Source organism: Electrona antarctica, assembly GCF_951216825.1.
Source record: "Electrona antarctica genome assembly, chromosome: 12".
Taxonomy (NCBI): Eukaryota; Metazoa; Chordata; class Actinopteri; order Myctophiformes; family Myctophidae; genus Electrona; species Electrona antarctica.
In genome coordinates, this window is record NC_136793.1 from 8,412,263 (window position 1) to 8,431,070 (window position 18,808).

General features: G+C 44.4%; 1 protein-coding gene across 1 annotated transcript in view; it reads left to right on the forward strand.

Annotated features, from left to right (window-relative positions):
• The window catches only part of trpm3 (transient receptor potential cation channel, subfamily M, member 3), a gene marked incomplete at both ends in the record, with an annotated part of 426,331 nt that overhangs the window by 276,872 nt on the left and 130,651 nt on the right, over positions 1-18,808 (forward strand). Inside the window, one exon of the mRNA XM_079516029.1 lies at positions 16,405-16,505. Within this exon, the coding sequence (XP_079372155.1) occupies positions 16,405-16,505 (101 nt within the window). The remainder of the gene's footprint in view (positions 1-16,404; positions 16,506-18,808) is intronic.

The following is an 18,808-nucleotide window of genomic DNA, read 5'->3' on the forward strand; positions in this document are numbered from 1 at the left end:
CCATAGCTCATACAGGCATAAACTAGAAATGCACTCTGACGAGCTGCCATCTTGTGCTTCGCACTCGAGTTGGCCATGAATGGCCTACTTGTGCGCGAGCAGAGCGCGCAACTTACCTCAACCAAGTTATTGAAACATCCGAGTTATATGTCTCTATAAATCCCGTTCCAGATATCCACTACAACAGGTTCTAGGTGTTTTCAGTGTCCTATATATAAGTTTGAAACTCAAATCGGTTACGTCATCCACATATGGATACATTTATTATTTTTGGTGGCCCCCTCGGCCAATCGGGGATTGGCACGATGACGTAACTATGTATGTTTATGTGATAGGCCGAGGGTGTCGCCGACATACGCAGCCGAAAACAGTACTTGTGCCGCTCTGCTCGTGCAAGTAATGCGGTTAAAAACCTCACAACATCACAAAATGGGCACATGCAGGTTAAAAAAATCAAATGGTTGTATAGTAACTGTAGCTGCCGTACATGGTTCTGAAGTAACTGTAGCACTGGCTGCTGTCCGTGGTTCTGAAGTAACTGTAGCTGCTGTCCATGGTTCTGAAGTAACTGTAGCTGCTGTACATGGTTCTGAAGTAACTGTAGCTGCTGTACATGGTTCTGAAGTAACTGTAGCTGCTGTCCATGGTTTTGAAGTAACTGTAGCACTGGCTGCTGTCCGTGGTTATGAAGTAACTGTGGCACCGGCTGCTGTCCATGGTACTGATGTTACAGTAGCACCGGCTGCTGTCCATGGTTCTGATGTAACTGTAGCACTTGCTGCAGTCCATGGTACTGATGTAACTGTAGCACTGGCTGCTGTCCATGGTTCTGATGTAACTGTAGCACTGGCTGCTGTCCGTGGTTCTGATGTAACTGTAGCACTGGCTGCTGTCCGTGGTTCTGAAGTAACTGTGGCACTGGCTGCTGTCCGTGGTACTGAAGTAACTGTGGCACTGGCTGCTGTCCATGGTTCTGAAGTGACTGTGGCACTGGCTGCTGTCCAAAAAGGGGTTCCCGCCCTGAATGGGTTAAAACATGCACAGTGTAGCCACACTGTGCAGACGGCCCCCCGCTCCGTCTACGGCGTAGAAATCGTTACCAAATTAACATGACAAAAGGCTGGAATCCATGTCTGTGTCGGAGAGCAGGGATGAGAAGGAAAGAGAAAGCGTTTTGGTTCAGAGGACGTTAGATGCACAGGCAGCGTTTGACTGACCTCTGCCAACGTTCACACACTTCCATTCGGAGCTCTCTGGAGCTGGATTATTGCTTTTTTCCCGAAGTCTCCTGAACTTGGACACAGCATTTTGCGTTGAACAAATTAGTTTAGAAATCAACGTCGTTACACCACATCTCCACTAGCAAAAGAGTGCTGGGTTGCGCCCCGAAAATAGCTGATCTACAAGCTCACAATGCGTTGCGCTGCGACGCATTGTGAGCTATCTCTTGTCCACTAGTCTCTTCTTAACATTTTAGTCTAGTTTGTATTTGTGGATTTGTATTTGTTTGTCTTATTTTTATAGTCATAATTTTTCGACCGCGGTCGAGATCATGGATTTCACAATGCCACGCCAGACTTCCCGGTCCTTCATTGCCATCCCCAGTTCCTGCTTATACTGATGCATGTGTCCCTAGCGATGACATCAGGGAACGACAGTTTTCTACCTCTGGTCTGCCTTGAGGCAGGACTCCAGAGAAGAAGGGAAGATATAACCTCATTGTCAGCTCTGTAGCAGTGGCCGGCAAACTGTGTTCTTCTGGATCGGACCAGTGAAGAAACACGGGGAAGGTTGCCGTATATTAGATTAGTCGATGGGTGGCTCTTCCAAGACAGATTTTTATCATTAGAAGGCGGGTGTATAAGTGCCATCCAACCGTTTCTCTAGTTTCTTTGAAAGTGTCCATGTCTCGGAGCCATAGAGTAGAATCGGCTCAACGGTCGTCTTATATTTAACCCATTTTGGGCGGGAACCCCTTTTGGTGTTAGCATCATGTTATGCTTTAGCTATTGAAAAATAGCAGATCTACAAGCTCATAGCGCGCCACCGAGAAACATAGAAACATAGCTTTTTCAGAAAACTGTCAGGATGTAGAAGACATGTTTAGAATCTGATCTCAGGTCAAAATGGGTTAAATATAAATATACGCCTCTGCGTCTTGTAGTTTCCACACGAGGAACAGAGTGTGTCCCTTTTCAGTTCAATACGGGACACGTCTTTGTGGTTTCCACATGAGCGACGATTCCAAGATGCCAAGGAAGGCGGTAGCGGGCTGGATACTCCCACGGCTCTCAGCTCAGCTTTGCTTTCATCGGGACTGAACAGAACACGCAAACCTTGAATCAAAGCCTTGACGGAAAAGAAAACATCATTAACCCATTCTGGGCGGGAACCCCTTTTGGTGGTTTAAACATTGTTATAATTTAGCTATTGAAAAATATCAGATCTACAAGCTCATAGCGCGCCACCGAGTGGCGCGCTACAAGCTTGTAGGTCTGCCATTTTTGAAAAATCGTGAAAATGTGCCTGAAATCATTGAATATATATATTCTTTCAGAGCGAGTTTTTAACTCAAATCTTTGCTACTGAGAGGGTCCCTGGAACAACATATTTTAAGATGGGGGTCGGCGGCCAATGTCATATATATTTGGGGTTCCTTGACATGAATATGTTTGAGAACAACTGACATAGAAACATGGGTTTTTAATAAAACTGTCTTGTTTTAGAAGACTTTTATTTTTTTTGTTCGAATTCAGGCCTAAATGGGTTAAGGCTCTGGAAATTAAGGCAAAGCGAAATGTGTCCCATTCTCCCTAAAATGCTTGATGATTTAATGTGCTTCATTAACGGCTGGAGCGACGGCACAAAGCACAGGCGTGGAGAAGAAAGAAACAAGAGTCATGGGAGGACAGAGACTGACGGGAGGGAGACACGGAGGGAGGGAGGGAGAGACTAACACTATTATAGTTACCACATTGTTGTAGTCAACCCGCTGTAATTAACCCATTAACCCATTATAGTTACCACATTGTTGTAGTCAACCCGCTGTAATTAACCCATTATAGTTACCACATTGTTGTAGTCAACCCGCTGTAATTAACCCATTAACCCATTATAGTTACCACATTGTTGTAGTCAACCCGCTGTAATTAACCCAGTAACCCATTATAGTTACCATTATAGTTACCACATTGTTGTAGTCAACCCGCTGTAATTAACCCATTAACCCATTATAGTTACCACATTGTTGTAGTCAACCCGCTGTAATTAACCCATTATAGTTACCACATTGTTGTAGTCAACCCGCTGTAATTAACCCATTAACCCATTATAGTTACCACATTGTTGTAGTCAACCCGCTGTAATTAACCCAGTAACCCATTATAGTTACCACATTGTTGTAGTCAACCCGCTGTAATTAACCCATTAGCCCATTATAGTTACCACATTGTTGTAGTCAACCCGCTGTAATTAACCCATTAACCCATTATAGTTACCACATTGTTGTAGTCAACCCGCTGTAATTAACCCATTAACCCATTATAGTTACCACATTGTTGTAGTCAACCCGCTGTAATTAACCCATTAACCCATTATAGTTACCACATTGTTGTAGTCAACCCACTGTAATTAACCCATTAACCCATTATAGTTACCATTATAGTTACCACATTGTTGTAGTCAACCTGCTGTAATTAACCCATTAACCCATTATAGTTACCACATTGTTGTAGTCAACCCGCTGTATTTAACCCATTAACCCATTATAGTTACCATTATAGTTACCACATTGTTGTAGTCAACCTGCTGTAATTAACCCATTAACCCATTATAGTTACCACATTGTTGTAGTCAACCCGCTGTAATTAACCCATTATAGTTACCACATTGTTGTAGTCAACCCGCTGTAATTAACCCATTATAGTTACCACATTGTTGTAGTCAACCTGCTGTAATTAACCCATTAACCCATTATAGTTACCACATTGTTGTAGTCAACCCGCTGTAATTAACCCATTATAGTTACCACATTGTTGTAGTCAACCCGCTGTAATTAACCCATTAACCCATTATAGTTACCACATTGTTGTAGTCAACCCGCTGTAATTAACCCAGTAACCCATTATAGTTACCACATTGTTGTAGTCAACCCGCTGTAATTAACCCATTAACCCAGTTACCACATTGTTGTAGTCAACCCGCTGTAATTAACCCATTAACCCATTATAGTTACCACATTGTTGTAGTCAACGCGCTGTAATTAACCCATTAACCCATTATAGTTACCACATTGTTGTAGTCAACCCGCTGTCATTAACCCATTATAGTTACCACATTGTTGTAGTCAACCCGCTGTAATTAACCCATTATAGTTACCACATTGTTGTAGTCAACCCGCTGTAATTAACCCATTAACCCATTATAGTTACCACATTGTTGTAGTCAACCCGCTGTAATTAACCCATTAACCCATTATAGTTACCACATTGTTGTAGTCAACCCGCTGTAATTAACCCATTAACCCATTATAGTTACCACATTGTTGTAGTCAACCCGCTGTAATTAACCCATTAACCCATTATAGTTACCACATTGTTGTAGTCAACCCGCTGTAATTAACCCATTAACCCATTATAGTTACCACATTGTTGTTGTCAACCCGCTGTAATCAACCCATTATAGTTACCACATTGTTGTAGTCAACCCGCTGTCATTAACCCATTATAGTTACCACATTGTTGTAGTCAACCCGCTGTAATTAACCCATTATAGTTACCACATTGTTGTAGTCAACCCGCTGTAATTAACCCATTAACCCATTATAGTTACCACATTGTTGTAGTCAACCCGCTGTAATTAACCCATTAACCCATTATAGTTACCACATTGTTGTAGTCAACCCGCTGTAATTAACCCAGTAACCCATTATAGTTACCACATTGTTGTAGTCAACCCGCTGTAATTAACCCATTAACCCAGTTACCACATTGTTGTAGTCAACCCGCTGTAATTAACCCATTAACCCATTATAGTTACCACATTGTTGTAGTCAACGCGCTGTAATTAACCCATTAACCCATTATAGTTACCACATTGTTGTAGTCAACCCGCTGTCATTAACCCATTATAGTTACCACATTGTTGTAGTCAACCCGCTGTAATTAACCCATTATAGTTACCACATTGTTGTAGTCAACCCGCTGTAATTAACCCATTAACCCATTATAGTTACCACATTGTTGTAGTCAACCCGCTGTAATTAACCCATTAACCCATTATAGTTACCACATTGTTGTAGTCAACCCGCTGTAATTAACCCATTAACCCATTATAGTTACCACATTGTTGTAGTCAACCCGCTGTAATTAACCCATTAACCCATTATAGTTACCACATTGTTGTAGTCAACCCGCTGTAATTAACCCATTAACCCATTATAGTTACCACATTGTTGTAGTCAACCCGCTGTAATCAACCCATTAACCCATTATAGTTGCCACATTGTTGTAGTCAACCCGCTGTAATTAACCCATTATAGTTACCACATTGTTGTAGTCAACCCGCTGTAATTAACCCATTAACCCATTATAGTTACCACATTGTTGTAGTCAACCCGCTGTAATTAACCCATTAACCCAGTTACCACATTGTTGTAGTCAACCCGCTGTAATTAACCCATTAACCCATTATAGTTACCACATTGTTGTAGTCAACCCGCTGTAATTAACCCATTAACCCATTATAGTTACCACATTGTTGTAGTCAACCCGCTGTAATTAACCCATTAACCCATTATAGTTACCACATTGTTGTAGTCAACCCACTGTAATTAACCCATTAACCCATTATAGTTACCATTATAGTTACCACATTGTTGTAGTCAACCTGCTGTAATTAACCCATTAACCCATTATAGTTACCACATTGTTGTAGTCAACCCGCTGTAATTAACCCATTATAGTTACCACATTGTTGTAGTCAACCCGCTGTAATTAACCCATTATAGTTACCACATTGTTGTAGTCAACCTGCTGTAATTAACCCATTAACCCATTATATTTACCACATTGTTGTAGTCAACCCGCTGTAATTAACCCATTATAGTTACCACATTGTTGTAGTCAACCCGCTGTAATTAACCCATTAACCCATTATAGTTACCACATTGTTGTAGTCAACCCGCTGTAATTAACCCATTATAGTTACCACATTGTTGTAGTCAACCCGCTGTAATTAACCCAGTAACCCATTATAGTTACCACATTGTTGTAGTCAACCCGCTGTAATTAACCCATTAACCCAGTTACCACATTGTTGTAGTCAACCCGCTGTAATTAACCCATTAACCCATTATAGTTACCACATTGTTGTAGTCAACGCGCTGTAATTAACCCATTAACCCATTATAGTTACCACATTGTTGTAGTCAACCCGCTGTCATTAACCCATTATAGTTACCACATTGTTGTAGTCAACCCGCTGTAATTAACCCATTATAGTTACCACATTGTTGTAGTCAACCCGCTGTAATTAACCCATTAACCCATTATAGTTACCACATTGTTGTAGTCAACCCGCTGTAATTAACCCATTAACCCATTATAGTTACCACATTGTTGTAGTCAACCCGCTGTAATTAACCCATTAACCCATTATAGTTACCACATTGTTGTAGTCAACCCGCTGTAATTAACCCATTAACCCATTATAGTTACCACATTGTTGTAGTCAACCCGCTGTAATTAACCCATTAACCCATTATAGTTACCACATTGTTGTAGTCAACCCGCTGTCATTAACCCATTATAGTTACCACATTGTTGTAGTCAACCCGCTGTAATTAACCCATTATAGTTACCACATTGTTGTAGTCAACCCGCTGTAATTAACCCATTAACCCATTATAGTTACCACATTGTTGTAGTCAACCCGCTGTAATCAACCCATTAACCCATTATAGTTACCACATTGTTGTAGTCAACCCGCTGTAATTAACCCATTATAGTTACCACATTGTTGTAGTCAACCCGCTGTAATTAACCCATTATAGTTACCACATTGTTGTAGTCAACCCGCTGTAATCAACCCATTAACCTATTATAGTTACCACATTGTTGTTGTCAACCCGCTGTAATCAACCCATTAACCCATTATAGTTACCACATTGTTGTAGTCAACCCGCTGTAATTAACCCATTAACCCATTATAGTTACCACATTGTTGTTGTCAACCCGCTGTAATCAACCCATTAACCCATTATAGTTACCACATTGTTGTAGTCAACCCGCTGTAATTAACCCATTAACCCATTATAGTTACCACATTGTTGTAGTCAACCCGCTGTAATCAACCCATTAACCCATTATAGTTACCACATTGTTGTAGTCAACCCGCTGTAATTAACCCATTATAGTTACCACATTGTTGTAGTCAACCCGCTGTAATTAACCCATTATAGTTACCACATTGTTGTAGTCAACCCGCTGTAATTAACCCATTATAGTTACCACATTGTTGTAGTCAACCCGCTGTAATTAACCCATTAACCCATTATAGTTACCACATTGTTGTAGTCAACCCGCTGTAATTAACCCATTAACCCAGTTACCACATTGTTGTAGTCAACCCGCTGTAATTAACCCATTAACCCATTATAGTTACCACATTGTTGTAGTCAACGCGCTGTAATTAACCCATTAACCCATTATAGTTACCACATTGTTGTAGTCAACCCGCTGTCATTAACCCATTATAGTTACCACATTGTTGTAGTCAACCCGCTGTAATTAACCCATTAACCCATTATAGTTACCACATTGTTGTAGTCAACCCGCTGTAATTAACCCATTATAGTTACCATTATAGTTACCACATTGTTGTAGTCAACCCGCTGTAATCAACCCATTAACCCATTATAGTTACCACATTGTTGTAGTCAACCCGCTGTAATTAACCCATTAACCCATTATAGTTACCACATTGTTGTAGTCAACCCGCTGTAATTAACCCATTAACCCATTATAGTTACCACATTGTTGTAGTCAACCCGCTGTAATTAACCCATTAACCCATTATAGTTACCACATTGTTGTAGTCAACCCGCTGTAATTAACCCATTAACCCGTTATAGTTACCACATTGTTGTAGTCAACCCGCTGTAATTAACCCATTAACCCATTATAGTTACCACATTGTTGTAGTCAACCCGCTGTAATTAACCCATTAACCCATTATAGTTACCACATTGTTGTAGTCAACCCGCTGTAATTAACCCATTAACCCATTATAGTTACCACATTGTTGTAGTCAACCCGCTGTAATTAACCCATTAACCCATTATAGTTACCACATTGTTGTAGTCAACCCGCTGTAATCAACCCATTAACCCATTATAGTTGCCACATTGTTGTAGTCAACCCGCTGTAATTAACCCATTATAGTTACCACATTGTTGTAGTCAACCCGCTGTAATTAACCCATTAACCCATTATAGTTACCACATTGTTGTAGTCAACCCGCTGTAATTAACCCATTTAGATCTGAGAAAAGATTCCACAAATGTCTTCTAAATCCTGACAGTTTTCTGAAAAACCTGCATGTTTCTGTCAGTCGTTCTCAAATATTTGGAGGACCCCCAAAAATATATGTAATTGGCCGCCGACCCCCAACTGAAAATATGTTGTTCCAGTGACGCCCCCAGAAGCAAAGATTTGAGTTAAAAACGCTCGCTCTGAAAGAATATATATTCAAGATTTGCAACACATTTTAAAAAAATGCTAAAATAGCAGATCTATTAGCTCATAGCACGGCACTCGGTGCCACGCTATGAGCTTGTAGATCTGCTATTTTTCAATAGCTAAAGTAGAACATAATGCTTAAAACACCAAAATTTGGGTTAAAAATTTGGCAAGTACTCACTAAGTATGTTTGAACTGAACTGAAACTGAACTAAAATGGGTTGAAGTGAACTGTGTACAGGAAGGACAAACAAGTCAGAGACTAATTTAATTAAGACACTGTATTTTTTTTAAAACTTTTATTAGAAACCTATAAAGCAATCATGTAAAATCAAGTCACAAATCATGAATATCAAATCAAAAATTGATTAAATATCTATTTATCCTCTATATACCACAGAATATGAAGCATCCTTAAAGCACCTCTTTCCGCTTAATTCCTGCTTCCTTGCTTCTGTAAATAACCATTTCAGCCTCTCCTTTGCGGTAAATATAAATAACCATTTAGCCTCTCCTTTTGCGGTAAATAGCCATTTCAGCCTCATTTGCTTTGGCCATGTGTTTTCTCATGCCAATAAAGTGCCTTTGAATTAAAGATTTGAAGAGAGAGAGAGAGAGGAGAGCACAGCACAGCACAGCAACAAAAAGGTGTGCTATTACTTTAGAAGGAGTAATTGATGGCCATCCAGGGGAGTAGATGTATCGATGGCTGGCTCCATATCAGTAGCTCAGCATCCGCACGCGCACACACACACACACACACACACACACACACACACACACACACACACACACACACACACACACACTTTTACAGCTTGTGATATAAAAGCCACTATAGCCGCCCTTCCCGGTCTCTTGATGTACATGTATATTAAATCCCTATTAGAAGCTTTTTGCATGTCATTAGCTCGTGCCTCGTCGGGGCTTTCAGACCATTAACCCATTCTGGGCGGGAACACCTTTTGGTGTTTTAAACGTATATTCAGTGATTTGACTTAATTCAAATATCACTTATTTTTTCTTTTTTTCTGGATAATTCTCCCTACTATAGAGTGTGCTGACCATATAAGGAGTTCCTCCCTGTCCCCAGTGAGCCCCTGGGGTCAAAAAACCCTAGTTTTGGTGGCGGGTGGCAAAGCCTTCATCCAATCAGGATGAGAGGGGCCTTCCTCCAATCATGATCGAGTGGGGTGGGCCTGTTGCACTTCCCCCCACTGTAGAGCGTGCATGTGCACTTTTTGTTACCGGGGCGGACTGGGTGGTTTTCCAAATCACCCGAATCACTGAATGCTCCTTTAAGCATTATGTAGTGCTTTAGCTGTTGAAAAATAGCAGATCTACAAGCTCTTAGCGGCACCGAGTGCCGCGCTATGAGCTTGTAGGTCTGCTATTTTTTGAAAACATTTTCAACTCAAATCTTTGCTTCTGGGGAGGTCCCTGGAACAACATATTTTCAGATGGGGTGGAGGCCAATTACATATCGTTTTTGGGGTCCTTGACATGAAAGTCGACCCCCATGTCAAGGGATTTTGAAGACATTTAAAAAAAAAATTGGACGTCAGGCCTAAATGGGTTAAGCTCTCGCAGTGCTTCACAGAGATGTTAACAAGAGAGAGAGGATAATGGGACAACATGAATACCTGCTGCTTGGCCTCGCGTACAGTAGGAGAGGATAACGCTCGCCTCGTCTTCGCTGCTCTGCATGCATGATGTGGCCTTCCCGTTAGAGGCTTCGTATTTAACTACCTGCCCTGCGGGCTTTACATAATAACAAAACGATACATATATTTATCTATCTATAAATGCACCACGTCTCTGTGTGTGTACGTCTGTGATCCACGTGCTGTAACTCGACTGTGGCTCAAGAGGTAGAGCAGGTCGTCCAATGATCCATGGGTCGGCGGTTCGAATCCCGGCTCCTCCTGTCTACATGTCGAAGTGTCCTTGGGCAAGACACTGAACCCCAAATTGCTCCCGATGTGCTGGTTGGTACCTTGCATGGCTTCCGCTGCAATCGGTGTATGAATGTGTGTGTGACTGGGTGAATGTAATGCACAATCTATGTAAAGCGCCTTGGATAAAGGCGCTATATAAATGCACCATTTACCATTTACCATTTGTAACTCAAGAACCGTCCGTCCCACCGACTTCAAATTTGACACACGCGTTCCACAGTGACCACCACAGGGAGCGCAGTGCCCGGGACCACCCACATACACAGTGACCACCACAGGGAGCGCAGTGCCCGGGACCACCCACAGTGACCACCACAGGGAGCGCAGTGCCCGGGACCACCCACAGTGACCACCACAGGGAGCGCAGTGCCCGGGACCACCCACATACACAGTGACCACCACAGGGAGCGCAGTGCCCGGGACCACCCACAGTGACCACCACAGGGAGCGCAGTGCCCGGGACCACCCACATACACAGTGACCACCACAGGGAGCGCAGTGCCCGGGACCACCCACATACACAGTGACCACCACAGGGAGCGCAGTGCCCGGGACCACCCACATACACAGTGACCACCACAGGGAGCGCAGTGCCCGGGACCACCCACATACACAGTGACCACCACACAGGGAGCGCAGTGCCCGGGACCACCCACATACACAGTGACCACCACAGGGAGTGCAGTGCCTGGGACCACCCACATACACAGTGACCACCACAGGGAGCGCAGTGCCCGGGACCACCCACATACACAGTGACCACCACAGGGAGCGCAGTGCCCGGGACCACCCACATACACAGTGACCACCACAGGGAGCGCAGTGCCCGGGACCACCCACATACACAGTGACCACCCAAGGGAACGCAGTGCCCGGGACCACCCACATACGCAGAACGCTGCCAGCTCGCGCTCTGATTGGCCGAGCGACACACACAACGTACGCATGCACATAGCGTACGTTGTGTGCGTTGTGATTGGCCGAGGGTGTCAACGACATACGCAGCCGAAAACAATACTTGCGCACGCTCTGCTCGCGCAATTAATAATAACTGGGTGGGGCATGCATTTCCAACTTGCATCGTTCGAGGTAGTCAAAGTCAAAGTCGTACGATTTGTCACACACGTTACCGCAGTGAAATTTGTTCTCTGCATTTGACCCATCTCTTGGAGCGCTGAGCTGCAGCCAAGGAGCGGTGAGCTGCAGCCGTGCCGCGCTCTGGAATCCTTTGATTAGTAGATTTGACCCCCCAATCCAACCCTTTGATGCTGAGTGTCAAGCAGGGAGGCATTGGGTCCCATTTTTACAGTCTTTGGTATGACCCGGACAGGGATCAAACCCCGACCTCCCAGTTTCAGGGCGGACACTCTAACCACAAGGCCACTGAGCTGGTAGGCCAGGGCCCGTCGGACTAGTAGGCCATAAATGGCCATTGTGGTATCTGGTGGAACCACAATTCACATTAATATAGCTTAATAATGTTAAACTAGACATAGACTAAATTGTTTCACATCTAAATTTGTAGGCCTGAATAATACTAGCTATAGTGACCAACAGGACGTGTTTGGGTAGACGTTTAGGCACCAGTTCACAGCTTGCATGCTATGGTAAATAGCTATTGATCTCTCGTTGATGGTGAGTAGGCGGCCAGGGGCTCCTACTGTGCTTCCTGTGACCACACCTAAGATATCTGGGAACATTTGGTTTGGGTGTCAAATGGTGTCAAACGACTGTCTGTTTCAAATGTGTATTCGACTCCTTTATAATCTAGCCAGAACTGTCTGTTTGAGTCTGTGTCCTGAGGCCATCAGGCTGGGTGCATGGCTCCGGCCATGAAGCTGTTTTGTACTCTCTGCAATAAATCTGGACTCCGAAACCTTCATTAATTTGCCACCGACTCTCTTCTGAGTATTTTAGTAAGTTTGTTTATGAGCTTTATAGGGAGAGGAAAAGCAGTCTCTCTGTTTAGTTCAGATACTTCACCATTTATGGCCTACTACTAGTGTGCAACGCAAGTAGGCACTCGACAGAGTGCACTTCTAGTTTACCAATATATTCCGTCCATTATTATTGGGTGAAGAGGGGTGATTATATTGATTAAATTATAATCAAATGAATGGGAGCATAATTTAGAAAAAAAAGGCATAGCATGCTGTGCAAAATCCCCTATTTTCCGTGTTATTACATTACAATTCACTGGAGTAGTGTGGTTCTCTTTACCATGCAGAAACACTACGCTTCCGAGAAGAAATCTTACAAGAACATTGCAGTAAATCCTGGCTGACAGGGTGGCCATGTGTACGTGCTGGCGTGCGTCCGCGTTCCAGTAATCCTTTAGTGCCACATTTGAGATTCAGACACAGTTCTGCATCTATAAAACCATGTTATTCATCAAACAGCCACTGCAGCAGCTTGTGTTAATCACACCTGGTGTGTCCTCATTGCAAAGTGCACACTATCTGTCTTGAGGGAGGAGCAGACAGACAGACAGACAGGGGCGACTGTGGCTCAGGAGGTAGAGCAGGTCGTCCAATGATCCATGGGTCGGCGGTTCGAATCCCGGCTCCTCCTGTCTACATGTCGAAGTGTCCTTGGGCAAGACACTGAACCCCAAATTGCTCCCGATGTGCTGGGTGGTACCTTGCATGGCTTCCGCCACAATCGGTTTATGCATGTGTGTGTGAATGGGTGAATGTAATGCACAATCTATGTAAAGCGCCTTGGATAAAGGCGCTATATAAATGCACCATTTACCATTTACAGCCATCAGGAGAAGATATAAGATAAGTGTGATGGATCGTGCATTCCACTTCATTCATTGAGTCATACGTCTTATTTGGAATTTCAATGCTTCTAAAAAGCAGGTGCACATTAGTGCAGGCTGATTCTTCCTATACAGCAACCCGTATCACTCAACAGCCCATTCGTACCACCTGTTTTGAATTTGCACATAATGCTGGAGGCAGCAGGAGGTTGCTTTACTGATAACGAGTGCTTCCAAACTCATGAGTATCCGGATACAGCGGAAGTGGAGCCTCCTCGCCACTTCCGTTTCGTCTTTACAGTCGCGCACATTTATCCAAATATAAATAGAAAACATCTACGCATATATAGCTTGTTGCTTAGCAGAAAAGGAAATACAAAAATAAGCTCTAAAGATATTTTAAAATATATTTTCGTGAACGGAAATGGCAGCTTCCTTACTCAGCTCATGGGGGCTATAGTTCCAGACTATTATAGCATTCCTTACTCAGCTCATGGGGGCTATAGTTCCAGACTCTATATAGCATTCCTTACTCAGCTCATGGGGGCTATAGTCCCAGACTCTATATAGCATTCCTTACTCAGCTCATGGGGGCTATATTCCAGACTCTATATAGCATTCCTTACTCAGCTCATGGGGGCTATAGTTCCAGACTATATATAGCATTCCTTACTCAGCTCATGGGGGCTATAGTCCCAGACTCTATATAGCATTCCTTACTCAGCTCATGGGGGCTATAGTCCCAGACTCTATATAGCATTCCTTACTCATCTCATGGGGGCTATAGTCCCAGACTCTATATAGCATTCCTTACTCAGCTCATGGGGCTATAGTTCCAGACTCTATATAGCATTCCTTACTCAGCTCATGGGGCTGTAGTTCCAGACTCTATATAGCATTCCTTACTCAGCTCACGGGGGCTATAGTTCCAGACTCTATATATCATTTGGAGATTGTGGAATAGTTGTCTGGCTACGCGAGACTTTTGCCCACCCTGGGCAAGACCTACGCTGAAAAGACTATCATCGGAAGGTGCAGGATTTTAGCGGAAGTATCTCCCAAGGAAATTACGTCGATGCTTTACAAATCAGTTTACATTCTCCGCGAATGAAACAAGTGTTGTGATTGGTCGGGAAAATATTGTATCCGGGGGAAATACATCTGATGGATGTTCCGGAGGATACGTCCGCCGATAGCTTCTTTGCCTTACGTTGTGACCAGGCTCTTCTTTTCGCAGAAAAGTAAGACTGGGACCGAGGCTACTGTTTGCCTAACCTGCACTGTGATTAGCCTAGTGTTTCCACCTTGTCCTGTTAGTTCCCCAGCCTATCCCAGTGTTGATTTCCAGTTGTGTTCACCTGTGTCCTTGTGTATTTATACCCCCCTGATCCCAGTGTTTCCTTGCTAGTTCATTGTGGTATGTTACGTGTCTCTTGTCTTGACACCTATAGTGGGCTTCCAGTCTTTTCGTTTGTATTTCTAGTTTTTGAGTTATTAAACATTTTTGAACCGACCTGCTCTGCCTCAGTGCCTCTGCCTTCTCCTGCATTTGGGTCCTAAAAGTAACCTCGCTATCAAAGACAGAAATTCTCTTGGGAGAATTGTGAAAAAATCGCTTCTAAAATCACTGGCATCCAATTTGAGAGCCTTCGTTACTTCTACAATAGACAGCTACTCAAAAAAAGCCCTGTCCATCTGCTCAAATAGTGCCCACCCACTCAGTTCAGAGTATATGTTGCTAAACGTAAACAACCTACAACACCCACACCTCATCCTCCTACACGCTGGCTGTCTCAACAACAGCTACGCTAGTCACGATCCTTGTATCTTTAGTTTATCTCTAGTATAAGAAAGACAGTTAATAGCCGCCAACATTAGCCAGCATTCCGAAGTCCTTTTTACTTCACATTATCAGGGATGCTGCTGACCATTTTGGGTGCCCTGCTGCGCATTGATACGTCTGTGCTGCCTCAACAGGGGAATTTAGTTTGAGCCTGAAGTGCAAATCCTTTCTCACTCTTTCTTCCCTACTGAGGACAGCAGTAATCCATTCATCACTTTGATAAATACCCCCCCCCCCCCCAACCCCCCGCCCGCCCCCGAGCACCTGCAGGACGATTAGGAAGTATAATGGAGGAGGGGAGGCGCATCCGAAACTACAAGCGGCCAGAGCGGTACCTGCTGAGACGCTGTGTCGCTGCCACGAAGCATGCTTGGAATATATCCGAGACATGGAGAGGATAAAGTGGAGTGTATAAACAGAGTGCTGCTGTCTGTTCCCGTCCGGTAAACGAGCTGTCGTACTCGTGCATCAGCATCATCCCGTCCGCTCGATGTTTTAACGGTGGGGTCGTGCGCGTCACGCCCAAAGCCACCGTGTCCTCGAGTGAACCTCGTTCACCGCGCTTGAGTCATTCGCACTTGACGTTGAATTTGATGAGTGGGCATGTAGGCTTCCCACCCAGTACCCATCTGGCAGCCATGACACTAATGTGTTTTCACCACTTGATTCAAAGTAGATACTCCTGGTTGAATGTCACTACAACTACATGAGGACATTTTGCTCCGTCCAATTTGTACTTGAGTTAAAGTGCCCTATAGCTGTTATGTTTGTTGTACAGTAGTGGTGGTGTGAACCTTCACATGATCCACTTTGAAGTTTGAACCATTTGTTATAAAAATATAATCTGTATAGTTATTATTATTTAAGCAGTTTTACACGAGAGGGTGTGTGTGTTACCGTCATTAATGGCACGCTTGCGTTGCTGCGGGAAGGAGTCGATAGAAGAGTTCTGTGCAGGGCAGAGGTGAAGAATCCCTGACAGCAGAAGAACTCCTGCTGTCAGCCAGGATGTGGTGTAGTGAGACCCGCAGAGGGATGGATGGTGTGGGCGGATGACCTTTGAACTTTGACCCCTGCTCTCTCTCTCCCCCCCCCCCCCAGGTGCCAACGCGTCGGCGCCGGATCAGCTGAGCCTGGCGTTGGCGTGGAACCGAGTGGACATCGCCCGGAGCCAGATCTTCATCTACGGACAGCAGTGGCCTGTGAGAAACGCACGCACGCACACACGCACACGAACACACAGCCATATCTTCATCTACGGACAGCAGTGGCCAGTGAGAAACAGACACGCACGCACACACAAGTACACACTCACACACGCATATACCGGTACATAGTGTAGTATAGATCCACACAAACAAGCAAGCTCACAGACACTCACATGCTCACACAAACGTGCACACACGCACACACGGTGACACTCACATGAGTACACGCGCACGCGCGCACGCACGCACGCACGCACGCACGCACGCACGCACGCACGCACGCACGCACGCACGCACAGACACACACACACACACACACACACACAGACACACAGCCACACACACACACACACACACACACACACACACACACACACAGAGAGCAGTGACCTGCGGGTCGTGCTGCTCCTCTACCACATTGATTGCATTCTATCACATAACACTGCTGTGTGTATGTGTGCGTGTGCGTGCGTGCGTGCTCTCATACATAACACCACCGTGCTACAACACACTCGACTGGGACTGGGTTCCATCGCCCCGTTTCGAAATGATCCCTTTAGATAAGTCCAATTATACAACAGGTAGTTCCGACAAAGCAATCTGATTGGATGAAATAGCTATCTACCCATGCTTCAAACCAGCATCGAGTGCACTGTATAATTACAATTAACTCATATGCCAAATGCCATTGTGTACAGTACGTAGCTCCATTGCACGAACATGCCCCTTAAAATAGCTCCATCGGGGGGGGCACGGTGGCACAGTTGGTAGTCCTGTCGCCTCACAGCTAGAAGGTCTTGGGTTCGATTCCCGCTCGGGACGCTGTGGGTGTTGGCGGCGTGTTTCCTCCTCCGCGTCATTAGTGCCCATACCCGAGGCGGGGTTGGCGAAAGGGCCTTTCTGTGTGTTCTTCCCGTATCCCCTAGGGTAGCTACCCTCACAAAAACATGCAGTAATCCTGGTCTCTAAACTGCCTCCCCCTGGCCAGCCGGGGCGCCTGATGGAGGGGAAAGGAACTGGTTGGAATAACGTGTTCCTTTCATGCGCTACGTCCAACCAGGGAAACTCCCCCCTATCAGGTGCAAAGGAGCAACTTGGACACTCATGCATGAAGGAAGCATTTGTTCAAGTCCGTTGCTCTCCCCAGGTTGGCGGAGGGTGTGTAGAGCCCAGGATCACATTAGATAATTGACACAGGGGTGAATAATGGGTTACAAAATCGTGGGATAAAAAAATTAGAATAAAAATAAATGGCTCCATCGAAGGTCCCAGTGTCGGAAAATATTCCACAATCGCCATCGACAACAAGGAAGAAAAACACAGCCTGCCACCATTCTCCATAGCAAATTAGCAGATCTACAAGCTCATAGCGAGTGCCGCGCTACGAGCGGTTTGTCGATGTGAGAAAAGTATTGTTGTCAATGTGAGAAAAGTAATGTCACTCTAGTCTAGCCTGTTGCCTCAAAGGCAAAAATATGTGACTACTTGTCATTGTGAGTTTTGTACTTCTTGTTTTTTCATGGCCTATGGAAGCAGGGAATCATAGTAAAATAATGATGTATTGGTTAATTAAATTGAGTGAATAGTTTCGAAACTACAGCTTATAGAACTGAAGTCAAGAACACTTACTACAGACACCTATCCCATCATGCATAGCAGGGTAGCAGGGGTTGCATTGCCTTTGTTTTCATTCATGTCTTTCACGCCTCTGTTGAGTGTGACTACTAGTCTACTAACAGTTATATGATCTCTGACTGACTGAACAGTTCAGATTTAACTCTATTGCTCTGCCAGTGTCATTACATCTACGTTGTTAAAGTAAGTGATGAATGGCTGCCAGTATTGATCTGTTGACCTCTGATTGTGAATTAGATTTTTCAGGACTAGCATAACATCTTGTAGATGAGATTGGCGGTGGTTCGCTATACCTTTCCAGTGAAATAAGATCTGGCGACGGGCTGAGAGAGCAGAATGCGCTCACACTAGCTTGTTTAGAGGTTATGCGCAGGTCAGCAGCAGGGGTTCCGAACATGGCTATCTGGGGAGACGGGGTTGCATTGATCTGTAGTACCGCAGAGATTGTAACGAAGAAGTGTTCCCAGAAATGCGAGAGCTTGGGGCATGTCCAAAACATGTGGGACAGTGTCCCTGGTGACTGATATGGCACCTGTCGCATGAATCTTTTAGCTCTGCGAACATTCTGCCAAGATTAAATTAACTGTAGTGGGCCTGGTGTAGTGATTAAGGAGATTCTGCACAAGAAGACGATGAGTTCATGGCTTTTCCCAATATTGCTC